General features: G+C 38.7%; 2 protein-coding genes across 2 annotated transcripts; one reads left to right on the top strand and one right to left on the bottom strand.

The window, feature by feature from the left end:
- Positions 1-613: 613 nt before the first annotated feature.
- LOC149078958 (uncharacterized) lies at positions 614-27,575 on the top strand. The gene is made up of 5 exons (XM_089241192.1): positions 614-829; positions 20,575-20,678; positions 20,780-21,159; positions 22,115-23,459; positions 27,249-27,575. Exons 1-5 carry the CDS (start codon positions 795-797, stop codon positions 27,425-27,427), a joined length of 2,043 nt encoding a protein of 680 aa, XP_089097318.1. The 5' UTR covers positions 614-794; the 3' UTR covers positions 27,428-27,575.
- Positions 2,502-15,117, bottom strand: LOC149078959 (major facilitator superfamily domain-containing protein 6-A-like). Its single transcript, XM_089241191.1, has 5 exons — positions 15,039-15,117; positions 11,658-11,788; positions 6,393-7,841; positions 4,651-4,797; positions 2,502-4,437 (listed from the first exon to the last, which is right to left on the bottom strand). The coding sequence occupies exons 2-5, from the start codon at positions 11,767-11,769 to the stop codon at positions 4,334-4,336; spliced, it is 1,812 nt and encodes a 603-aa protein (XP_089097317.1). The 5' UTR covers positions 11,770-11,788; positions 15,039-15,117; the 3' UTR covers positions 2,502-4,333.
- Positions 27,576-27,609: the final 34 nt, after the last annotated feature.

Below are 27,609 nucleotides of genomic sequence, written 5' to 3'. Positions count from 1 at the left end.
AAAAAAAACTAAATTTTCGAAATTTCTGTACAACATTCTTACAGTTTTGCTAATAAACGTACCGTTTACTGCATAATTCTATTGATATTTGTTGTAGAGATATTTAATTTTGAAATAAGGGCTTATTCGCTGATCACCCTGTATATATACAAATATAAAATATATATGTACATACATTGAGTACATGTGCTTTGCCACCCCCCCCCCCCCCACATTCCCCGGAAAAAGTTGAAATGACGGCCCTGAACACGGATCCTCACGATGCGAGTCCGTCTCTATGACCACTCGACCATCATAGCGGCTGTGACAGATACCAAGATTTTCTGGGGTCCACGACTAAAAGTAAGAGTGGGGGGGGGGGGGGTCCATGACAAACACCAAGATTTCCTGGGGCGGGGGGGGGGGTCCACTACAGAAAGTACTGTGCTTGGGAACCACTGAGAGAGATGCTAAATTAATATACTGAATTTTTTTTTCTCTTTTAGCCAACAATTTCGATTAAGTTTTCACAAATTTAAGAAACTTGTTTTTTCCCCTGTATTGTGATCATGCAGGTTGACATTCGGAGAAAGAAAAAACGCTGTTATAAAAGCTCAACTTTTCCAGCATCATCATTAGTTCACAAGTTAACAAGCTTGCGGTTACAGCTTCTTCCCAACAACTTCTCAGGGAAATCCTCTCTGTGCTGCTGCTACTGGGTGCGCATGGTGAATTGAAAGGCGATGGCTCGGTGAAGTTTTTTTCAAGAAAAATAATAATTTATTCGGCGAATCGTGAAGGTGTTGTCACTGAAAATGAGCGATCCTGAGAAGAACAAGCCCACTGACAAGTGAGGTGTTTTGTTTGGTTTTTTTTTTTCTTAGTGGTGCATTCACTCACGGTTTGTTCTTAAATACTCTCTCGCGATGAATACGAAATTTCTATAATTACGTGGAATGAGAAATCGTTCTTAGTTCTTTTCGAATTCAACCTCCTGTCTGCTTTTATGTAGTTCATTATAAAATCATTTCTAATGTCTGAAATCACGTAACTAACCAGAGCCGCAATTAGTGGGCAGAGGGGTCTGGTACCAGACCCAGAAGGGCGCCGAGTTTACTCTTTGTTCGTTAAAAATCACTGGGGGTGTCAAAATCGATACGGCGACGTTTTAACTTTGTTTTACGTCTCATCAGGGGAGATAGTGAACGTGGGAAGCCTTGAGTCGGAGGCACCTTAAATTGATTTTCAATTAGACGCGTGAAACAAAAAATCGTAATTTGGCTCGGGGAGATGATTCCAAACTCATGAGTATTATACTGGTAGTAATAACGCACGTACAGTATTCATTTTTTTAGAACCGTGAAATCCATTTTTTTTGATTGGTTATTTTCCAGTCATATTTTGGAATTAATATAAATTTTTTTTAAGAAAGTTTTCTCAAATTTGAATGTAAACTAGTGCTCCGCCATCTTGAAGTAGGTCAGATATCTAAACTATTGTCTTACTATATTGGTTATCCTAGTGAATTAGTAATTTGGAAACAATTGATACTCCCCGGATCCTTTGACTAAAAACCGGGCAACACCTTTTTATAGCAGAAAGCCTCTGCGCGAAGCTCGTATCTTCCTTCCACCTATAGTCATTGAATATACTGCGAAAAGTTAGATTTCGCATACGTCGGACTGAAATATCCAATGGCTACAAAATGGGCGACTTCGGTGACGTCAAAGCTTCGCGCGGAGGCTTTCTGCTATACAAGGTCAGTGCAGCAACTACATGCTTGGTCAAGCGCGCATTTTGGCGCCTACTAGCAATGTTGAAGGGTGGAATTTGTACCCCCTGGTACCATGCACCAGACCCGCCTACTCTCCTCCCCAGTTGCTGTCCTGGCTATATCTAGTGATGTGAAATAGATTCACACATACCAAGCCAAAAAAAATCTATTTTTTTAAATGTCTCATCAGGTTTTAATTTGTGCGTAAAAGCTATATCGAAAACGGTGTTTTAGTCATTTCACGGGCAATATCGAATTCCGCTGCTGTTAAATGATTTTAAAATAGCCAATCAAATATGCGAGATTTGTTCAGCAGAGCATTGTTATAAAGAAAGCTGTCCAAAACTATGAGATTGTGAGCATTACTGATGATGGCAATATGAGGCCATGATCCGACGAACGCCCTCGACGCCCTGATGAATTTTTCTCATGGTATCGAATGCATGACCCCCCCCCCCCCACACACACACACACACACACACACAGAGGGCAGGCTTGTTGGTCTCTAGCATCAGTCGTGGGTTTTCGAAATTTTTTGTTTTTTTTGGACCATATTTTAATTTTTTCAACGGAAGTTAAATACAGTGTGTTTGTGTGTGTGTGTGGGGGGGGGGGAAGAGGGGGTTGCTTCTAAAAAGGCCTTGGAGAATCTTGAAGAAAATTCTGACCATAGGAGCCTTGTTCAAAGATTGGGTGGGCAGACAGAAAAATGATCAAATAGATTTAAATCATTAAAAAAAAAGCTCGTCCAATGATACAAAATTTTATTAAATATGGCTTAAAATCTATCCAAATATAGCTTGACATGAGCTTTTCTTGAATAGAATCGATGTTATTTGATTTTTAATCAATCGTAATTGCATCAATGCATCCGTGTTCGTATGCAGCAACGTACACTTGTAACCCTCTACAGTAGAGTCTGGATAGTCAGAGGTAAACGGGAACGAGGCCACCTCGGATTACTGAAAACTCTGATTATCCAAAAAAAACTCAATAGAAATCGAGTTTTAGAGGGTGGAGGGCTCTTAGATTTATGTCTAAGATAACTTATGTCAATGGTACTTTACTCTTCACTTTCACCCGTTTTGTTCTCATTTCAGTGGCTTAGTTCACTGTTGCTCAAACTTTTTCCAACCGCCCCCCCATAAGTCTAGGTGAGAATCACTCAAAGCACTGAAAACAGGCACAAATCATTACACTACAGGTCTTCAACGCATGACCATCTGTGGGATACTTGTGGCCTGCCCGCACTCTTTGATAACATGTTTAGTATAGCTTAGTGACCCTCGGGCCTGACTAAAACTGAAAATGTCGCCTGAGCTGTGCGAGTGGTTGAAGATTCTTGTAGTACACTAACTTCTCGCGACGTCCCTGATAGAGGATGTTGACATCCCTAGGAATCGCAACGTAACACTTTGAAAACCACTGACTTAGTTCATTAAAATTAGATCTGTGTAGATCGATGCCATTTTTGAGACAAACGGGCCCTCATATCCCTGGGTCCCGATATGAATGTTATTTTTTTACATTTATAGAACCTTCTATAGAAAATTTTAGCATGGAGTCCCAGCCTAGGATCAAGGCCCGTTAAAAAAGAAATTACTCTCATTCATTGGAAGAATAAAACGAGAGATACGTAAAAAGCGCTTTGAGAGTGTCATATGGCGATGGGATTTGGGTGTCTCTCAGCTTCAAAAAAAAAGTATAGTAAAGACGTCAATTTGGACACCTCTGTATCCTACATTGGATGGTTTTGAATGGGAACAAACCATAATCCTATAACAATATCCACAATACTGTACCTCTTAGACACTTTTAAAACTTGGACAGATTTTAATGGAACCGTAGGTGTCTAACTTAGGTTTTACTGTATAACAGACGAACTCGCCAAGATTAGAAAACGTCATTCTTCAAGGCGTCAAAACGTAAAGGGGACATGTGCCCCCTATACCCTCAAGATTTAAAACGTAACTTTTTTCCTGAACAAACGTGATTAGGTTTGCAATAAACAAGGGATAATTTTTTTTCGACTGTTAGCGGTAAAATTGGAGGGAACGAAGAATTAATGCTGATCTCTCCCAGACACACTTATGGATGTTAACAACTGGCTGTTGCGAAGATGAATTATTTTTTTTTTTGGAAAGAGAAAATTCAAAATTCAACTGCCTTTCACTTTCCGGCTGAACGCCCTAGACTACGAAGGCAACGAAAATCTCAATCTTTCCTTGGAACTCGTGTGCACTGAACGGGACCGTACATAGACGGATAACGTCACTCCCCACTTCCATACGAAGGTTTTAAGAACTAGCTGTTGCGAAGATGAATTGAATGATTCGTTGAATTTGATGTCTAGTGCATTCACCCGGAAAGTGAAAGGACTTGGGTTCGATTTCCCGCAAAATAAGTTGAATTTTCTCTTTCCAAACAAAAAAAAAAATCTTCGCAACAGCCAGTTGTTAAAAACCTTTGTATGGTAGCGGAGAGTGACATCATCCTTACACACTTATGTTCCTCCCACCAACTGTGGATCTCTTGCGTAGGTCCTTGATTGCATTGCGTTGGTAAAGTCGGCGACTGTTCCTATAAAGACTTCGAAGCTCCATCTATAGTGCTCCGTTGGATATATCGATCTTTCTGTTCTACATTCAGATTCTTCGAGTTGTTTCCGAATGTTTCTGCTTTCCCTAATGCACAAAACAAAAATTCAGTCGATAAATTAATCTATTTTTAAAGAAAAACCATCAAAATTCAATAATTTGGGAAAATCGAAATGCTGTTAAAAAAAATGAAGGCGTATCAAAAGAACGTTTTGTTTTGTCACGGATTCTTTCCGAAAATTGTGTATCTTAGGTATGCAATAACGATGTCCAAATACAATTTTGTTTTTAAAATCCTACCTTTGCTAGATTTGATCCCAAGAAGCCCTAGCACAATAACATTGACGAAAATCATGCAGAAACTGAATATAGCTGCATACAGAAACGTCATCCTGCTACCTACTCTGTCTATACCAACACCTCCGAGTATGCTGCCAGCTGCTACACCTGAAATTGAATTGTATCAATGGAGGAAGGTCAAATCTCTAAGAATAACTTTCTAATGGCAAATACACTTTGTACTAAACATACAAAAAAAAACTTCAGTTGAAACAGGTTTTCTTCGGTTTTCCAGCTTCGAGGCACAAATGCGAGCTGGTCCCCCCATTTGAAAGTCTCTCCAGAGAACAGGCAGGCAGACCTACAACACGATATTGACAAAACTGAAAATTCAAGCATTTCAATCATTTAACTTCAGGAAATGGAAGACAGATGGCAGCACGAACAGGAAACAAGCGCAACTCAAATACTTCAGGACCACATACTCAGAACACACATTACGGCATGTGCCGATTCGTTAAAAATTCCGTAGAGGAATGTGTACGAGGTGCATGTACGGTTTAGTAGTAGTCGTAGTAGCAGCTAAATTCATAAAATATCCCCATAATTTAGAAATTGTTTCAGTGAGCACCAAGAATGCTTCGTGCTTATATGTATGTGAATTCGTACTCATTGAGCGGTCTTGGTCAACTATTCAAGCCCGTCAAAATTATTATGCTGAGTCGAGTTTAAGACTGCACCAGAGTTGTTTTAGAGAGATGTTCACGGGTCGAAAACTGTTGAAGTTCCCTGCTATACAGCCTAATGACGCAATTATACGTCATTGCTAGATGACTGGTTAAGTCATAGGTTGAGATATACCTGAATCGCATTAGACACACATACTTAAAGCTCCTTGAAGCTTTAGGCTGACTCGTGTCAGCTTTGAGTGAACTGTGACGTCAGTATTATTGCTACAACCGATCACTGTTTCTCTTTTTTCAGTGATTAGACGTCACTTGCACAGGAATGCGGAGGGCATAGGGGGCTCGTGTCCCCCCTACCCAACAAATGTTTTTTCATATTTTCGTGAAAAAATTAAAATATCGAAAGAAAATACCTTTTTTTCATGCTATTTCAATCAGTTTCTGAAAGTACTTTGAATGTGTTTTTTTTGAAGGTGGTTAGTAACTTGATTTCTTTGGAAGAAACTCATTGTACCCCCCCCCCCCCCGCCCGCTTGAAGCAATACTTTTTTTTTTGGTTCAAGATGGAGGACAATGAGTCCGTCCTTTTATTGGTGCCTCTCTTATAGTATATATATGTATGTATATCTTACCTTTTTTATGTCGTGACTTCGAGATCAGTGATTTTTTTTTTCTTGTTTGATACACTTTTTCCTCCTCAGTTGATCCAGAGATCAACCTCAATTATTTTCTATACCTCCTGACAAAACTGAGTCAAAACTGACTTATTTTTTTATGTGTTTATCGTATGTCAAAATGCCTTTAAAAAAATTAATTTGGGTTAATATCTTTACTAGGACCATTTGATTTATAGGTGCAAATGAAAGGTCTTGAAAAAAGAATCATTAAAAACCGTTAAAAAATCAGGTACTTATGTGTACCTCCGGAGTGAAGGGGTTAAAGTACAAATTTAATAAATTTGTGAAGACAAGGGGGCCCCCTTTCAAGTCTTAACGTAAAGTCCCATCGAAGGTTCTGGGGGTTCGTAACGAAATTAGCATGTATACAGGCATAAAAATAATGATCTCGTATACTCACCAATGGCTTCAAATATGACAGCGAAAACGGCTTGCACGGTTGCTTCTGTTCCGGGTAGAGCTTTTTCCTTCGCCAAAGCGGTCATCGCAGCGAAGAACAGACCAAACGTCGGTCCATGAAGCATCCCGGCTGGCAGAGCTAGCCAAGGATTCTTCATAGGTACATATACGATGTAACGTAGGAAGAAGAAAAAGAAGGCTATGGTATTACAGTGGCCGTGTCCGAATTTCTTGCACACCCATCCAGCCAAGAAAAAGCATGGTACTTCCGAAAGAAAGCATTGAACGGTCTGTGTCAACCCAAGGAGCATTTGACTGGCTTCCAGGTCCTCGAGGAACCAGAATTCGTAGTTCCATATCAAGCCGCTCAGAGCTCCGATGCTGAAGATTATCACTGCGTAGACCAGAAAATCTGGTTGTCGTATCAATCTGGCGACATCTTTCGTTATGTTTTGGGAATACTTGACTTTTTCAACCCGCACGAAATGCAACGGTATGATGTCAATGATCGTGAGAACAACTAGTAAGTAAAAGCAAGGAGTGTAGTCCACGGTTTCCGAGTCTCCAGTGAATAACTCGTTGAAGTAACCGGCGAGAAGGCTCCCGATGCCCCATCCGATAGCTCCCCAGAGTCTCTGTTGTCCATATTTTTCTGGTTGCTCGTCGAGGAGCTCGTAGCAAACGACGTCCACGAGAAAGATGACCGCACAGAAGGCAGAGTTTGAGATGATCATCAGCAAAAGAAACGACCAAAACTGCAAAGATTGGAAAGGAGGGGGTGTCGGCGCACTAATTTTTGATTCATCGTTAGAATACATATCAGTGATGCTGCAAAGTTCTAATATACAGTTATATGTCGCGTTGCCCAGACAAGAACTGACCTCCGGCAATAGATTTTTCCTATCTTGTGACATCATTCCTATGCTCAAAGCTATTATGTCATCGCAATATCGCAACGCTATGTTTTGGTGCGTGACTGGCACGAGTTTAGTTGATATGACCCCGCATCTTTCACTTTGCTTCTCGTTCAACCAGGTGCAATTCAAATAAGTGATGTTCCCAAGCTCGAATTTTATTAGTTGATCGCAACGGATGTCGCATTTCGTACGCTCTGGTCCCCAATCAATGATGCGTCCTTTAAACGTTAACTCTTCGTATATAGAATCGTTGTCAAAAGACATTTGGTTCGAAGCGTTGACAGTAATGGTTTTGTTATCGCCGGCACTGCGGAGAGGAATGAATGTCAGAGACAAATGCGACAATGCTACCAGCAGAAGGATCACGTATAGGGTGACACGAAACTTTTTGTACCGGTCCACAATACCTCCACAAATGGGATTAACAAAAACTTTGACCATCGGTACGATAGCAAATGTAATTCCCATCTCTGTCCCGGAGACGCCCAGCTGTTTAGCATATATTGTTCTGTATGGTAGCACGCATGCGAGTGCTATGGGGAGAGAAATATCCACGTATTAGGATCTTTTAACCTTTTTATATATGACATTGATTTTAATTTATTATTTTACTTCTCTTCACAAAGTGTGATAATATAATATATTTTAAATAAAAAATGATAATATAGTTATAATGTGAATTATTTGGTAGGTCATTTCAGTTCTAATTAAAAACAAAAAACAATGTTTTAGAAACAATTAGTTGTAAACAAATTATCTAACCTGATACTTTTTAAAGTACCGTCAGGATATAAAGAGTTAAACATGGAAGGAGAATAAAGTCACTTGGAGAAATCAATAAGTCTAGTACAGTCGGCCCCCCCCCCGTATTCTTTTTTTTTCAACACTCAGAAATCGTCATTCATGTTTTTTTTTTTTTTTACAACATTTTAGTTGTTCATATTTAGAATGGCTCGCTAATGACATTACTGTCATCACCAGAGCCGTGGCATCCCCCAAGAGAGACAGTCCTCTTGGATTGGATTAACCTTTTGCCACAATGTGCACTAAAGGATACAACCACTTCTGCAGAGCCAACTGAAGAGACTATAAAAGACATTGTTATGTTAGCGAAACAGGTGGGTGGAGAAGGGTTCAACGATATTGATATAGAGGAAGTCGAACAGCTAAATTAATAGCAATTAAGAGGTGTTGACCGAGGAGGAATTAATGCAGGTTGACTGCTCCTGAAAATGAAGCGGTACCAGATGAAGATCAAGATTTGTTGTTAATAAATGGAATAGCTTACCCCCGGAGGTAGTAAATTGTAACACAATTGACACGTTTAAAAAGAAATACGATAAACATGTTGGGGTAAATCGAGAAGCTATCCATTCTTAGAATAAGACAACCATAAGTAATCTTTATGGGCATCGTATAATATTTTATCATGTGTATATATTGTTTGTAATTTGTGTTGTTTGCATTTTTAATTGGGTTGCTGTATTTTTGAAACATATGACAACCATATTTTTATGGGCATCTTTTTATCAGCCACCTCGTTGGGCATTTTGCCTGTTGTGGCGTTGTATTTGTATTTGTATTTGTATAAGATAAAGAAGTAGAAGACACAGGTTCACCATGTGACACAGCGGAAAGGCTTCGCACGTTCAAATCAGCAATGGATTGTTTTCATGGCATAGATCCCCATATGATACGCTCTTCACATTTAGAAAAATTGGTAGAGGAAGCCTTGTCATATTACAACATACTTGATGATATGAAGAAGACACGACAAACAGAAATCACAATGTTCTTTCAGAAAACATCGCCAACAATCGCTGCACCTTATTTTACATTTCGTTCTGTCCTCTGCGTCACCCTGCTCTTTCCCATAATATTCAATAAACGAGATATACAAGAAGAAACTATGGTTTCGGTTATTCGCGGTCACCCCCGGAACGTAACCCCCGCGAATACGGGGGGCCGACTGTATGGTCTATCAAGGGAGTGCGGGCTAGTTCCCTAACCACTCTATTGCCGCCTGGCAGTAGAGTGGTTAGGGAACTAGCTTCTCACTGTGCAGGTCTGGGTTCGAATCCCGGTTCGGGCATGGATGTTTACTAACACTAAAATATTCCCTGGATGGATCATGCTGATCCCTTGGGAATGCGTGGGGATCACGTTAAAAATATTTCATGTTTTGAAAACTCGTCACGGTCCACTCAAGTGATTTTCAAACTGTGCCGCGGGTTACTGAAGTAATTTGGGAATATGCTGCAGATCACTCAAGTCAATGGCGTTCAATCTTTAGAAGAATGCGGACCACTTCACTGATTTGGAAACGTGCGTCGCGGTCCATTCGTGTTCTGGAACAACTCCCATAGAGCTTATATTACCGTATGGAGGGAGTACGACGTCAGTGGTCTCAGCCTTGGCAGTGCTGAGAACATCATTCGTCGGGAGATCACGTGACTCGTTGAAATACCTGAGCAATCTGTTATTTTCTAATAGCATAAATAGGAGTTTGAAACAATAAGCGAAAGAAATAATTTCAGCATAGATAAGCTAATTCTAGAATATTAAAAGTGATAATTTTTCAAAATTATCCAGCATTGAGAGAGATGAAAGTGATGATTCCAGAATTAATGAAAGCGATGATTCATTGATTCTGGAATTATATCTTGGGATTATTTCTTTCTGGAATTAACTCCAGCATTAATGAAAGATAATTTCAGCATTAATGAAAGAGATAATTAATTAACGAAAGAGATAATTAATGAAAAAATGTCATAATTAATGAAAATTTTCAGCATATTGAAGAAAGAAATAATTCCAGTATTAATGAAATAAACAATTCAATTATTTTTCATCTTTAGATGAGTTAGTTCTCTATCCTTTTTTTTAATTTTAAAACGCGATATATTTAGAGACTGAACTGTACATTTCAATTGGGAAATTGTCAGGCAGGAACTGTTATTCAACGAGTCACGTGATTTCCTTGCATTCGATGTTGACCCCTTCGCTGCGGCTCGATGCTCCCTCCAGTAATATAAGCTCAATGACAACAAATCGGGCTACTTAAGTCATCTGTAGATGTGGCATGAGTCGCAACCATTTTTTGACTGCATTTGCGCAACGCTTTGTTTATATGAAAATTAATTGAAAATTTTCTTTTAAATTTTTGTACGAACTTTTTTTTGGAAATCAAAAGGTCTTTGTGTGTGTGTGTGCGCGCGCAAATTTGCTTACAAAGAAAGTTAATTTTTTATGACTTTTCAAAAATGGAAATTTTGTACTGATTTTTCGATTTGGCATTTCCCCCCCCCCCCCCCATGATTTTTTTTTTTCACCACGGTACATGAGGTTTCTCGAAATCGTAACTAATCTAATTATTTTAATTAAATCAAGTTAATTTATATTAATTTAAAAATTAAGCTTGCTAAAGTAATGTAAATTTACAATTTCTTTTGTAAATAATGCCCATTGTTTCAAACTTCTCAAATGTTATTTAACCCTTAAAATAGTACCTATACACGTTTAACTGCCGTATTCACCGACAGTTTAAACTGCAATCGTAAGTGAAAGGATTGGAGGTCGAAACGGATTGGTGAAATTCGGGATTTTTAGCCAATCCTTGTTGATCTCTAATAATTTGACCAGTCGGTGAATACGACCGTAAGAGATGTAGTTTGTATTGGTATCATTAAGCGTAGATTTTTTTAGGTAACATCGTAGGATTAAATAACTAGTTATCATACATAAAATTGTACAATTTATTCACGAATTTAAGCGGTTAAAAATGGGTCAAGTGACTGGCACTGCATTCAGATCATTTAAGTGATCTGAAAATGTGCCAGGGCCGCAACTAAGGGGAACATGGGGGATCTGGCGCCGCTTGTGCCGGATCAGAGGGGGTGAGAATTATTTGACCCTTTTACTTCTCCAACATCAGAAGGGGGCGACAAATCCCGTGCTTGTCCCGGCTAACTAATCATCTTGTGGCTCTGTATGCCGTACACCACTTCAGTGACCTGCGGCACATCTCTAGAAGTCTAAGAGCACTTAAGTAATCTGGGAATATGCCGCTTGCTTCATTTTTACAAAACTAAGTATGAGGTTGTGGGTCACGTCAGATGACTCCGAGGACCAAATTCGGCCGGCTGGCCACAGGTTGAGCATCTATATTATACCGGAATATGTCTTTGAATAATTTCTAAATAGTTATTTTCATATGGTACTAAATATTTTCTGAATATACGTGGGGCTGCGTGTAACAACTGTCATTCGGTAAATGTTAATCGGATAAAAAACTGTTGTTCATAATCGGCAATATTACTTTCATCCGAAAAACTAATGTGTCTACTCACCTGCGAAAAATATGAAATAGTGGAACTTGATTGGAAGGAGCTTCTTGTTGATTTGGAATTTTTTCTTGGAGATATCCGCTTCCGTGCGATTTTCCGGCTCCGCTGTCGACATTTCTTGCCTTCGGTTGATTCTATGGAAAGTAAAGTTTTGTCTTTATATAAAAAATTTACGATTTTCATGTCAACAAGAAAAAGGGGCTCATTTTAACGTGCAACTGGTTTTGCGTGCCTATGCCATATAATGGGCTTGTAAGCGCAATAGCGTGTCACGACTGATCACAATGTTCTGAGCATTTGAGTGAAAGGAAAGGAAGATCTCGTGACGAGACATTAAGAATCGCTGCCCGTGAAAATTGTCGGAGAATCTGCTGGTTACGTAATCGGCAACCGTAAGAGACGGGACTAAAAATTCGTGCGTATAAATGAATTGTCATACGAGTAAAATTTATAGAAGTATGTTTCTCTCGGTTCATATGGTAAGGCTTTGTTAATTAAATGATTTGAAGTATGCTTTCAATCATTGCCAAAAAGCAATGGATATAATGTTTCAGTTATTAACCATAAATTGTGTCTGAAAATTTGTTTTATCGAATTCGGCTTGTTCTAGACTGTCTACAGCTTTAACTACACATCACAAAATTATAAAACTTTTTAGGAAACGTCTTGGGATGGCCAGAACTCTAAGCCCTTTCAAACACCGGAAATCGCATAGCTTTAAGTGCAGAAACATGTAAGTCTCACTAGCAAAGCACATTCATGTGAACTCGACTCCGAGGCTTGCGCATTAGATAAGAAATGACACCATGCACTTGTCAACACTAAATGCCATGCTCACATGCACAAATGAATCGCTCCATTTGCCCATGCTGCAATCCTGTTTAAGTTGGTCTCTGGAGCCCTTCACTCCCTATCGCTTTGATTCCCGACTACCCCCCCCCCCGTACTCCTTAGCTTCAAGTCATCTGCAAATTTGCTAACAATCCCATCGATACGCGAGATCGATGGTCGAGTTTATCGATAAAAAGTGAAAAAAGTCTAGGGGCAAAGGACACTTGTGACACTTGTCCAATCAGACAATTCTCCGTTCATCATAACCCGTTGTGACCTATCTCTTAGCCACGATTCCATCCAATTCAGCAAGTTGCCTCCAATCTTATGTAAATGCTATTTTACCATGTGGACCCGATCGAATGCTTTCCGGAAATCAAGATAAACAATACATTTTTTTGCCCTTACCTAAAGCCTTAATCACGTGATCATAGAATCAAATTAGGTTGGTTACACATGACTACCCCTTCCTGAACCCGGTTTTCCGACTATTCCCGTCTATCTACTTCACCAATTTCCTTTTGATAATTTCTAAAATTTTCGAAAGGGAGCTCGTGAAACTCATAGTACGGATACCCTGTTTTCAAAAACCCAATTAGAAAGTCGTTGCCCTGCCTCTCCCTAGGCCAATAAAAAAAACTTTCATAGTGTAATTCCAACCTCAGAAATGTAAGTTTTATAAAACTAGAAAATGCTGATTGCTAATACAGAAACAGTGTATCGGTTACATTGGTGCAAATGTAACGATAGGATTATTGGTGGTTTTTAAGTTTTGTAAAAGGTCTTTTATAAAACTTTTATAGTGTAATCTCTGTGCTCAAGTGCAATATCTACAGATATTTGAATTCAAGAATCAGAAGGAAGAACAGCATAAACTAACGGACAACCCTTCTTTCCCTTATTTATGCTGTTCTTTCCCAAGTTTCCTCGGGTATTTGAATTCAAATATATCGGCGAATATTGTACTTGGAGACGTGGAAATTTTTTGTTAGCCTCAGGCGATACAGCGTAACAACTTATTGGGTTTTTGGGCACGGTGTCTGTACAAAAAGTTAATGTTTTTATTTTAGTAACTATACAGCCTCTCTTGCAATATAATTGATTTCCACAAAAAGTCCACACGTTATTTGGATAATTTTTCTAATTGGAAGTATGCCTCTAGAATCGACGATTTGCCAGCAAAATGAGGCTAAGGGAATTAAGAAATTGCCCTGTATATGTCATGTATGGTATTTTTCTATTTCTATCCGGACATGGTCATAAGCACGTTTTGTAACTTGACAGTCTCAAGTCGCGTGACTAAATATAATGAATTGCATAATTCAGAATGCCCTTCCAACAAACAATAGTGACAATTGTTATTTCATGAGTCATTTGATTCTATATTGGTTCATCGGTGGATAAAAAAAATGAAGGATAATCAGTTTTTGCGATAAGCATTGAGTGAATGAACTTGCGATACAACGTAGTGACAAGTAAAAGTGCAGATATTGATCGGAAATAGTGCATCGTATCTATGTATTGAAATATTATTTGATAAATTGTAGCCCGAATCGATATTATCTTCGTTTTCTATTATAATGGTTTCAGTACCGTGATTTGCCGTAATTAAGTCGTTACTTATACAGCTTTGACCACTAATTGAACATATAAGTCCCACAAGCATCCCAGCACCGATTACGACTGGGACCCGTATGTCCTAGCCCGTAGTTTGAAAACCGTTAAATAAAAAATTCCAAATGCTAAATTTGTTTTATTTGCGACCTATTTTTGTTCACACAGTAGGTTACTTATAAGTAAACAGCAATAAATTTAACTTTTGAAAACGAATCGAAAATAAAATTGTTATCAGTCATTAATAGTTATTTATATATATATAACTATTAATGACTGATACCAATTTTTTTTTAATTCGTAGTCAAAATTTCAATTTATTGCTGTTTAAAAAATACTTTTTACTCTGGGATAAAAGTCTAATGTTTATCAGTATAATAAAATCATATGTAATGAAATTTTCAGAAAAACTTGACTTTTTAAAAAAAAGCTAAAGTTTTTATTTTATGTTGGTTATTCGTTTAATTTAAAGGATGAAAGAGAAACTCTCTTTGTATGTGATTTCTAGTATTACGGAAAGTTTTCTTGTGTGCTTCATGTCAATATTTTTCCTAGCATTTCTTTTCCAAAAAATGCGTAAAACTAGAAATTTATGAATAATATCAGCAACACGATTTTGAAAAAGTTCTGTACATATATGCAAAGCTGCGCATTTACTGTTTAAAACGGCAGCTTAAACGTACAAAAGCTTTAATTCAAATATTAGGTTTTTCGTTCTTGAATGAAAATAACATGCAGATCATACAAAGATTTTCCACGGCTCTTCTACGAAAACAATTTTTCGGATCATTTTTCTGGATGCGGCTTTAACATCTCGGCGGCTTATTTACCGTAAATTACGATAGTTCATGCGAGTTAAAGATCTCGGCGAATGTAGTGTTATCGTATCAAATGAAATCGGTCAAATTTTCGGATCATTCATAAAATAATAAGACAAACCTGTGCTGATGATCATCCCATTTTGCCGCGTGGATGTTAAATGTTTCCGGACTGCTGCTGATGTTCGTGGACGTTACATATAAACATTACAACAGATAACTTTTTTTTTTACGCTTTTGATAACTTATCAAGAATAACCTTGAAATAAAGATGAAGTAATTGACCATTATATACGATATGCATCTGAATCAACAGAATATCGCCCTACGTAGCGTCTGAAAACAAGGGGAAGTGAATTGGATGTTTATTTTTTTTTCGCTGTTAAATGTATTACTAAGTAAAAAAAAAAACCCATACGCATTTTATTTTTTAATTTCCACTTGTTAATACGAATAGAAGTATTGCACGTGAAGATTTAATGAAAATCGATATTCAATTTCTCGACACCGTTCATTAAGCCATGAAATTACTTAAATTTTATGCAATTCATATTATCAATTCCTGTTTAATTGAAATTGTTATTCCTGAACGAGCGATCATCCATCTAAACATAATTCGGTATAGTCAACCCTCGGTTTACGAACGTCTCGGTTTACGTAAAACAAAAAATGATTCGGCTTGTGAGCTAATCTCGGTTTACAAAAACGCAAAACTGTCTAAATCCCGGAGGAAGCATGTTTCAGAAATCCGAGATCGTTTTTTTCTTGACTGAATTCGATTGAAATCCGTCGATCAACAGGTTATTTCAAACTTTATGGAGCTCTGAAGCAATGAACTTTTTCAGTGAATTTTTGCAATGATATCTGACATGGAACCAACAGTGACTTCTGGAAACACCATTTTATCATCCTACATTACATAGCTCTTATTTTCTGAGCTTGGCAGCAAGTGTCTTATAGAACCATCAACTTGTCTTAGATATATTTTGTGGCCAGATATTGTTGCAAGCGGAGATTTTGATGGCTTTGGCACTGAAATTATAGATGATAAATATTCACGAAACCATATTTTGCCTTTTCATGGTTTTCATTTCATTTGTGCTTCATCTCTTTTGAACTATGGTTATTTTCCTTCCCGTGTGTTAAGTTTAATGATAACTATAGGTTATACACAAGGGCGGTTGTAAAAGGTCACACTAGCCACTTCACGTATAAGCTTTTGGCAAGAAATTTGAATTATCTCTATTTGACGAATCGGCGATAAATCTGGTAATCTTGACTCAACCTAACCCGCACGTTAAAAAAGGGGGTAAAGGAAAAAACAAATATAAAAGGAAGTATATATAATATGTAAAGTGTGTGTAGATAAGTTCTCTTTTCACCCTCAGTGTTCTCTTTCGCTCTTACATGCATATAGTAGAAAGATGTGTGGGGGAAAAATCATTATCGGGAGTATAGAGCGGAAAAAAAACCTCAGTTGAGATATTGTTACTATAACGCTTCGCGATGGTGAAGAAAGGGAATAAAATACATTTCGTGTTTGAACTCATTCCACTGGCATTTGGACGCAATATTACGTCCGTGATTGTAAAGGGGTTAAAAATCTTCGGAATCCCAAAAACTTATTAAATCATTTTACATTGATTCCCATGGGGAAGAATTATTACGATTTGCGAACGATTTGTTTACGAACAGACTTCAGGAACAAATTAAGTTCTCACACTGAGGGTTGACTGAACTGCCATATCTCTAACATTGCAGAAATGAAAAAATCGCTAAATCACACTTTTTCTTTCAAACCAAGTACAACTCGGGTCTATCACCATCTATGGGCGATTAGCTATGTCTACACTGATGCGTTTTTTCTGCGCCAATGCGCTTTCCACTGGCGCAAGCGTGACGTAATCACTAATATACTACCTAGTGAGTTGTGCCGGATGTGTAACTGTGTACGTAAGTCTGAGTGCGTATGTAGTGTTTGATTTTTTTTTTTTTTTTTTTTTTTTTTTTAGGGGTGCCATCTATATTTCAGAAGTGAAGTGAGTGATATGATTGAATTACCATTCACACTTATACATCGGGTGTCCACAAATAATAAAATCCATCTTCTGTATGTTCTCTAAGCATATCTACAGTCTTGGCCGAGATCGGCCAAATACCACTTGTACACAATCCCAAACAAGAACTCATTAGTGACTTTGTTGGAGAACTTCGAAACTTCTTAAAAAATAGTTATCACAACATCATTGTGGAAATTGTGCCACCGTTTCATCCAGGTTCAAGAAAAAAAATCTCTACCGGTGCGGGACCTATTTTTTGACGCTCCCTACTCATGGTTTTCTTGGTCGACAAAGTTGTGTTTTTTTCTTGCGTCCTTTCATAGAGCGAATTTTGTGCCCCTTATAGAGCGGTGCCCCGTGCGGCCGCACTGCCCTAGATTTTATCTCCCTTTCAGGGGCAAGTGAGTAATGCTACCATCTTTTTTTTCAAATTGTGAATGAGGTGTACCACTTTTGCTTGCGATAGGAGTCCATACGCCCGTACAGTCGTATCATGAAAGATCAACTGAAGCTCCAAATGGTAAAAAAAAAACTGTCCGATGGCAAAATGGTTTTTCGGCTTTGACAACAAATTTCATATTATATACTTTCGTTTCCATGTTTCCCAAACAATGCATTTCCCAACATTTATTCCTTTGCAACGTCCACTCCTTAGCGTTACAGATATTAGAGGAAAACCTAGACAACGCCCGATATTTCATCTAGGCACAATTTACATTGGTTCGATAGCTTCTTTTAAAATATTAGAGAGCTGATCGATTGAAATCCTTCTCCAAAAAAAAAAAATTTACCAAGTGTCCATTTTGTTCACACATTTTTTTTTGTACTTCGATGCTTAACAGAAAATAAATCGTGCTCCTCAAAGCTGAACTGTGACTGTTTAGGATAATTCTTTGGCAAATATTAGTTTGTACAATCCTTAATATGTATGATGAACCGATTCCCGAATGATTGGTGGATCAGTCTTCAGATGCTTGAGTCCGGAGTTCGAGTCTTGGCAAGAATATGGGTATTTATAAACGATATTTTCTGCTTAATCATGTGCTCAATTATTGCCATTCATTAGTTATGAATAATGCAGTGCAGTATCAGATTTACTACAGTTCAATTCATTCATTTCGGCAGCATCAAACTCATAGCAAATCATTGTGTGCTGGTTGGAAACAAATTGTACCCAGCTACTTCGTTTTTTTTAGCTCATATATCACGTCGAAAAACGGCTGTCAAATAAGAGTTTGTCGATTTAACCCCTTAATGATCACGAACGGGACATCTCTAAATGGAAAGAAAAAACTCATTGTGGCTCTACCTGTGCTTTCTACTTTTCTCATCATCGCGAAGCCTTGTTTTCCCCTATCCATTATTTCTCTATTCCCTTGTCAAGTAGGTTTTTTTCTTCATCTCAATTTGTCTTTCTAATACGCATCTTAGAGGGATATATAGTAAAGTAGGCAAGTCTATTCATTCCTTCCACGTAGCGCACGTTGTCGTGTGGCCTCATGACTGTCAGAAGACTTGCAGTTATTGGCATTTCTAATTTTGCGACGTGTTATATTCTCTCAACTTTCTTCATTTGGATGATATTTTTGAAGTTCTTTTCTTGGAGGAGCTCCGTGACGACCCTCCAAGGAATGGATACTTTTTTTAAAAATCACAATTGGAATTCAATGAGTTCGAAGTTAGGGCTTTCAAAAATTCAGTGAATGTCAACCAAGCAATCAAATCTGGCATTATCTTGTTGGAAGATTGCCCCAGGATGACGTGCCATGAAGAGTAACAGTTCAATGATATATTGATGATTCTGCGGCCGGTCGCGTTAAAGTTGGGCGCAGGATGACTAGAGGCGAGCTGCTGTCGTCAACATCACACCAGGGGTAATAGCTGTATGCCTCTGTAAAACAAAGGCTGATTAGGACAACTGGCCGCTTCCCCTCCCCACACGGATCCGATGGTCAACTGCTCCAAGACTGGAGTGAGATTCATCGCTTAAAAATGTGATGCCAGTCCTGATGATCGGCAACGACACTACTGTAACCCCCACACCACCAGAGTCGTCTAAAGACAGACGTCTTAAACGCCGCCTCAGCCAAGCGCCTCCAGATTGGGCCTGTCGCACAATCATCCGATCTTGCCTCGCATTCCTGCAACTTGGCTTTAATGAGCCCTCATTCCTTGCAGCAACCATTGCTGCCAGCACCTTTGCACAGCCGTGTTCGTAAGATGCAGGTGGCCGCCTATTACTCGGTATGACCAGCCGGCTTCACACATCCCGACTATGCGACTACGGTCGAAGCCGTATTTAGCTATAAGATCTTCGACAACGTCGTAACGCCATTATCTGTCACCAGTGAATTTTTTTGTTGGCCTGAAGAAAGCCTGAGCAACAACTTTATAATTGGGTTTTTGTGGACACGGGTGTCCGTATAAAAAGTAATTTTTAATTTCAATAACTATACAACCAGGGCCGCAACTTGCCTTCTCGGGCCCAGGGCAGACTTTTTCTTGAAAGGGGGCCCTGAAAGGGCTATGCTTAGAAAAAGGTACGTTTGGGGCCCCATTCTGCTCGGGGTCCTGGAGTGATGCCCCAGGTTGTCCCAGCTTGGTAACTGGTCTATATACAACCCCTTGCAATATGAATGATGTATCCGAGTTCTACACATTATTTTGATACTTTTTCTAATTACAAGTATTGCTATAGGATCACCAGTAAAATTCAATAAGGGGAATCGTGGAATCACAGCGTATATAAATGAATGAATGCCAGAACTTTGCCATTCGATTTCCCCCGTTGCCGAGATCTCTTCCAACCCAGCTTCGTTTCAGAGTCCGGAACACTTTATTTTAAGTCAAAATTAAAAAAAAAAAATTCAATTAATTTTCCCTGGACAATTGGGTACTGTCGCGATTCACACTTTGTGGTGATAACAGACGAGATGTGGTTGTGAGTTATTATATAGAGAAAAGTTCCGGGGTTTCGTTAAGAAAAATTAATGTACATTAATGAGGTATATTTTATAGAAGCAATTGCGGGGGGAGGGCGTGCCATCTCATGTTATCTTACTTACCATATTATAATATACAAGGATACAACAAAACGAAAATCTTATTGTATAATATAAAACATAGAGGGTAAGGGCAAAAGAGAAATCTATTCTATTTTATGTGTACTGTACCCTCCCCCCCCCCCTTAATGTTTCTGTCCCTTTCCTTTTTCGAATATAATGAGACCTCCTTTATTTTTTAAAATTATCACTGATATTGCAAATAAAGATCATCCAAAGATATCAATCTCGGGAGTTTATAGTTGAAATCCAAGGCTTACACACTGATCTCGTTATGATCTATCCATTCTTTGCAGTGAGCCGTTGGCATGTTCTAGCCTTCCATGAAAATGTCCATTGGTGAATGTACTGCTGAATATCAAATTTAGGAATCCAACATGCATGCAATGAAATGGTTTTATTTCATGGGTCGTTGATTTATGGGCTTCGAATGTGTGACTGCGACATTGAACAAGATGTTTCCCTATGCAATGAATTCACATTTGAGTTTGTATACGTGGTTTTTTTTTTTTTAATATTTTCTCGAAATTTGAAGGTCTCAAGTGTCAGACGGAAGCCTCGAGAGTGAAAGTTACAGCTGCTGGAGCGTGGAAAAAGTTTTCGTGCCTTTCAAGATGCACTACTTCCTGTTAAATGGAGGCAAGTCATCCATTTTTTTTCCTCATGCAAAATAATTTATGAACGAACTTTTGAAACAAAATGCTCTTTTTAAAAAAAAACTTGTGTCGTTTTTCAAGCAGCTCACGTTGGCGTCGTACCCTATTTGCCAGTTTACGCGAAATCCTCACTGGGATGTTCGGCTACCACTGTTGGTCTATTGTCGACATGCATGCAGTTCTCTACAACCTTGTCCAAACCTGTCTTCGGAATGCTTGCCGATTACCTCAACCGCATGAAGATCCTCATCGGAATTCTGTTATGCATGGAGATCCTAGTCAATATGTTGATGTTGGTCCTACCTCCGATCGATGTCAACACCGAAAACCCAGTAGCATCGACTCAACACGAATACGCGGACGTGTCTGCCAAAGATGCGAGAAACAGGTTGTCTCGAAATATTCTACGATATGTGGGACCACCACCCAGGGCCTACGACATCAATTGGGGGCTCCACTTACAGGTAACTAACATTTTGATGATTAAATTCCATACTCGGTCGGCTCATTGACGTTTAAGGTTTCTATTTCAAAGCATATGGTATCATCGTCGGTTGAGCTTATTTTCAAAAGGGAGCATTTCCAAAACTACTAAATTTACTGTAGAAGTAAAAAAACTTATTCCTCCAGAATGGACTGCTTTACGGAAGTGGAAGATAGCCCAACTCGTATAGCGCATGGGAGTGGTAGAAAAATATTCAAATTGTTTCTTGATCAACGTTTAAAGGGAGTTATCTCTAAATTTTGGAAATGTTCCGTTTTGAAAGAAAATTTAGTGGAAATGTTACCTTTTGATTTATATAACATTAGAACTTGTATGTACTAAAACGATGAAGTTTGTTTCTATGTAATGCTTGTCATAATGCTGCTATCTATTTTTCGAGCTATGAGTGAAGTGTAATGATTGAATAATTGTACCGTTGTAGCCTGTTGCTCTGTGGTGAGACTTTTAAACCATAAACGAACACTCCCGTTAGCGAACAAAATTTTTGGTTCCGTGAGTATCCGTCAGGGCCGTAACTAGGAATTTTGCCGTCCCCACAACTTGCATATTCGATAATTTTATACCAGTGTTTTTTCTTTGTTCCCTTGTTAAAACTGCCGCACCCACTAAATTTTTCTGGCCGGGCTGTTGGCCCGCCCTCTCTAGTTCCGGCCCTGGTGTCCGTTATCGAGAGTTTCTACTGTGCAATGCAATTCTGAGAGACGACTAACTATAAATTGTAATTTCTACCAAAAAATATTCCCGTTTGAATACACCCTGTTGCATAATCAGAGCTCATTCTAACGATTCAGAAACCGTTGAAAAATTTATTTAAAAAAAAAAAGAAAGTTTCCTTCTGTAAAAAATAAGCTCAGTTGAAGTAAATAACACTATTAAAAAATCATATCTTTGATAGCTCCTCTTATTTCTTTCAGTATAGAAGTGAGATTAGTGACATCAAAGATATTCACCTCATACATACAAACGAGCTATCGGATGAAGTCCATTCCTCGAGTGATGAGTCCGTGACAGCCCTCTCGATGAGAGCCACAAGAAGCGAAAATCGGAAGCCACGAGCAAAACGACATGCGAATTATGTTCCCAGCAGCAGCAGCAACAACGGAGAAAAACTTTACAAATGCCATCTGATGTGTGGCAACTTGGTGCCAGATGCAGAGTGTTATCAGTCGTTTCAGTACTGCGTCGATCTGCAAGCCGAAAACACCCTCTACTGCTCCGCCTCCAAAAATAAAGATGCCTTCAGTCACTGCGAGGGATTCCCACAGGATGATTTAAATTTCACTATGGCTTATCGTATAAAGTCCACGTATTCCCAATGGGATCTCAAAGTGGCAGGAGTTGTCGACGTCCTTCCAGACAGCTTTGTGTATTACGATAAATCCAGCAGGCACTGGAAGAAGCATTCTTGCAATGCCTCGTCTTCACAATGCCATTTACAGTACGACAGAAAAACGAAGTTCTGCGCAAAAGAGGTGGATGAAAATCGTCTTTATCGAACCTACCAGTTCTGGACGTTCTGCATGTTTGCTCTCGTCAGTTCCATGTGCCAAGGTGCTCTGTACACGTTATCAGACACGGCTTGCTACGAAAAACTTAGAGACAGTAAATCAGATTTCGGCCGGCAGAGACTTTGGGCAGCTGTTGGTTGGGGTTCGATTGCCCCATTGACAGGTTTCCTCAACGACTTCGTAACCGGTAGCTCTCTACACGAAGACTACTCGTCTGGTTGGTACATCATGGCAATTCTATCGATTTTTTTCTTAATAAATCTATATTTCATGGATTTCCCACCTGCCAAACAGTCGGAAAGTATGTTGGGCGACGTTAGGAGGATCATGGCTCACTGGCACTTCGTGCTCATGGAAATCAATGTATTCTTCATGGGCGTGCTCAACGCTTACGCGACAAACTATGTTATCTGGTACATGGAGATGCTCGGCAGTAGCAGGGTGCAGATGGGTCTAGCCCTCGCAGTAGACTGCTTATTCGGCGAAGCCCCTTTCATGTACGTATCTGGCTGGCTCATTTCGAAACTGGGCCACTGGCATATCGTCACGCTGACTTTCGCTACGTTCGGAGCCAGGTTCGGAGCTTACTACTTGATCAGCGATCCTTGGATGGTACTGCCGATAGAAATCCTACATGGAATAACGTACGGACTCATCTATACCACGATAACGTCTTACGGGGAAGAAATTTCTTCGATGGGTACTGGAGCAACTATCCAAGGAATTCTTGGTGGAACATATCAAGGTTTAGGTAAGGTATCGCAAATCAGTTTCTTGTCTTGAAAAAATGCACTTGCTTTGTTAGCTGTTCAGTTTTTCTTTTTGATACCTAATTGAATATCTCGTTATTACTTTACTTAACAGTTTTTAGATGCGAATAATAGTTGCCGTAACTAGTAATAATCCTCAGATAGAGATTTTGACCTCAAATTGTTTTTCCTAATTTCAGAGTCTATTTCCTGGCCCACATTATCTCTTTCTGATCGTGTTGATCTTTATTTAAATCGTGTAGTAGATGTGAAATTGCCGCGTTTTCCCACATAAGCCGGCATGCCATAAAAATCGGGGAGGCCAGCTTTTTGAATGTTGGAGCCTGGTCCATTCCCGTCATGTGCAGAAAAAAGCAAGGCTCTCAATAATTATTACATAATACTCATCAGAAGACGTATCAGTTTAACCTCTCCAATGTTTTTGTTCTCGCTCCTTCTTTCAATGAAATGTATATCCCCCGATACACAAGAATTTACCAAAAGTGGGAACCCCTGGAGAGGGGGGGTTGTGAAAACGGGAGGGGAAGGTAAATCCAGTTCTAAATTTTTTTATATGCTTATAGAGTACAAAGGATTACTTGCGCAAACAGGTTTTAGCGATTCGATAACAAAGATGTATACGTGGAGATATTGGGGGAAGTCTATGATTGAATATTAGTCATTACAGTAAGTAGCAATTTTTGGCATAGGAACAAGTATTTGATACCTAAATTTTTTTTTTTTTTTTTTTGTTTCATTAGGGACTGTTATATAACTACGTAAGTAAAACTAACTGTTACATCAGAGTCATGGAGTGCTCGAGCATTTCCCTGTATTTTTGGCATGCATTCGAGAACAATAGACATTATTGAGAAATTCGAATTTTTACACGAAGCTCAAGCCAAGCACCACGGGTTCAATATTCCGACACCCCTGAATTTAATCCCCTTCACTTAAACTGAGCATTTTGATTCTAGTACCATGCATAAATCAACGACGTGAAATGAAACCTTTATCAAGTACAAAATATGAAATTAATTCTCAAGCGTAATATCTTGTCGGAAAAGAACTATATCGAGTATAATCTGAGGGACAAATAACTATACAATGCTAAATAGACTGTTAGCGAGTTATATAATGACGAATTATCATAGGCGTAAACTTGCATCCGGCCCACCCAATATTTAACACTATCTCGATAATAACCTCCCGGCCCCCACAATATTTTTAAGCCTTCCCAATATTTTGATAACGCACTAGTCAGAATAATTTCGTAGAGTGGATTTAAAACTAAATCCTCTCTACGAAATTATTCCATAATGTACGACCCTTCAAGCAGACACAACCATAGAAAAAAAGGAAAAGATTTTTCGAGTGGAAAACGTGTTTTCATGTACTCGCACAAAAATTCAAGGTTACATTCTTATCTCAAATCGGCACACACACACTTGGAAAACGAAAGAATGGCGTTTTGTATTTCTCTCATAGAATTTTCGACGTAATATTACGTCAGAACCATTTGGACGGATTAATATCTTGAATACTGAATAAATACGCGAATAGGAATAAATTTTTTCACTAGTAAACGATGTTTTGTCCAAAAATTTGATAGCGTAATGAAAGTTTAGCTTTTACTGATCGCTCTACATCACTAGTCTAATATGAAATACAGCTACTGTGATTTGCACTTTTTTTGCATTATCTGAGATCGAAGAACTAAATGTATATATGCTGTGGCTTTATTATTCCAGCATCATGTTTGGCAATTCTATATTTTAATTTCTCTGCTTATTCAACTCTTAAACTGATGATCAAACAGTTCAAAAGTGCTTTACAGTCTACTAATTTTTCCTATTTCGCTCATCTTGATCTACGAGAACGATTTTACTTTGTATCTGATATTTGAAATGGTAAAGCAAACCTGAAATTCGAACTGTCACCAACGTATTTCATAAAATACAAGATCCTAAAATGCAGAAAACAGACGAGCTTCAACTCAGCAAATTCAGTTGATTCTAAAGCCGGGTCGACACCTGCAGCACAAACCGGTTTTAGAAAGGTAGATACGCAAAATCTACCATTAAAATAGCCCGCGCTGGACCAATACTTTCTAAAGCAGAGCACCTTGCTCTAGAAGGTGTTGGCTGGACTAGCCACACCTCAAAAACTGTTTTTCCGCGGGTTGAAGCTACGTAGCGCCGCTGGAGGGGATCCTGCTTTAGAGTTCAGATATTTGAAAATTATCCGTAATCTCACTCGAATTTCACCCGTCATGCCGGATAATACAGGGGAAATATTTTGACGAGAGATCTCTGCCTATATAGAGTGGATGGAAGAAATGTATTTGGGTTCCCGATCTGTTCTTTACCTCATCGAGGCGCTTTAAGGCTTTTGGATCACGTGATATTTCCCTCTTTCTTGAGGGACATAAAAGGTAACCAATATGGCTACTTCCTGCTCGACCCCAAAGCAGAATGTTTTGCGATGTTCTGCAACGATCCCTCAGCTGACTGAAAATGTTCTGCGGTAAAAATTCACATATACATAATAACGTTTTTTTACGCTTTTCTTAAAATTCTTCCAGATTGTTCTGCGACGTACGTCGCACATTTCGGCATATTCTGCTTTGGGGCTGCTCGACTCATGAAAGAAGCAAATCTAAATTAAAGAAACGTAAAAATGAATCTCTTTTTGATGGATATATAAATTTTCTTGAAGTTCAAGTTATTGATCTGCCTGTTTTTGCTTCAAAACATGCTTGAATAAAGCTGCGGAATTTCTTCAGTGTAATTAATGGGCCCATAATTAATTTCGAAACGTCCTAAACTATATGTATTGATGCAGTTGGACATTATAAGACTATACGGAGACATTAGTTGACTTTCGTACTTAAAAATATATAAATAAAATGTTGAAATCGCACAATGTTACTGCATGAATATCCAACTCAAAAGTAGGTCCGGCCAATTATTTATACTTAATTTTCTGCACTCCGTATCTCTAAGCGAACTCAATGTTTCGAAAATGCAGAATTCAATTTTTAAAATCACTGGCGGAAAACCCCACCAAATTCCTGCATTCCTACAGTAAATTCAGCAATTTTAACATTGAGGGACAAGCACAAGATGATCCCCATAGAAAAAGTGGTGATTATGACGTCTATTCGAAAAGCCTTATTGACAACTTATCTCAATCTAGATCTGTTATCTAGACAAGTTATCTCATCTAGATCTGATGGAAGGATTGCAAAATCCGTATACGTCACAAAGTGCGTGTTTATTTTGTTTTCTTTTCATTGTTTTTTTATATTTTGTATTTTGACGTTCATTGTGTTTTTTGCACTTTTGTCTGTATATGTATTTGAAGTATAAAAAACCCCTATGAATGGGCAAATGGACATTCATTTTCTTTTCCCTTTATCTCAGCATTTTCCTTTTCCTCGTCAAACGGTTTGAAGAGTAATTTCCCTTTATTTTCTAAATATTGGTAAAGATACGGGTTTGAGATTTATCGCTATATAGAGTACCTCAGCTATATATATCACAAATTTATTTATCTCAATAAGCCTGCACTTGAAGAGGTTAAAGAAATTGTAGGGGGGGCCCCCAAGTGTTATTCATGCGTCACAACTTCATGGACACGAATTTTTCCCCAGATTACACTCAGCACTCTGCTGTCCTATCGTGTGACATAATGGTTAAAATGATTGGCTCTACGCATAAACTATGGAATTCAGTGCATATTATTTTACAACTTCAAACTTTTCTAACAGAGTTCTTCCTCCCTCTTAGGAAGTGGTGTAGGTTGCCTTGTGGCCGGAATATCCTTCGATCGATACGGAGGCCGAAGGTCATTCTTACTTATCTCCATCTTCAGCGCCTGCCTAGCTCTGTGTCATTCGGCCGTTTTACTCTTGTGCAGACCACGATTGAAGGAGACTCGTCATTCACTGCTGAAGGACATCACGTGAAAAGGATCCTACTTTCCTTCCCGCAGCTTTTTTTTTAATCGGACGTTTTTACTTTTCAATGTTTTACCGCTTGTTTTTCCCTCATCACCACGCCGACTGTTTTACAAATATTGTTGAAATTAACTCATTAAACTTTGGTTTACTTATTGTCCAACTGTAATTTCTTTAATGGTCTGTGATAA

Source organism: Pholcus phalangioides, unplaced genomic scaffold, assembly GCF_987345545.1.
Source record: "Pholcus phalangioides strain wild (caught in Gottingen) unplaced genomic scaffold, Ppha-v1.0 ptg000013l_1, whole genome shotgun sequence".
NCBI lineage: Eukaryota > Metazoa > Arthropoda > Arachnida > Araneae > Pholcidae > Pholcus > Pholcus phalangioides.
This window is presented reverse-complemented; position numbering and strand designations above follow the sequence as displayed.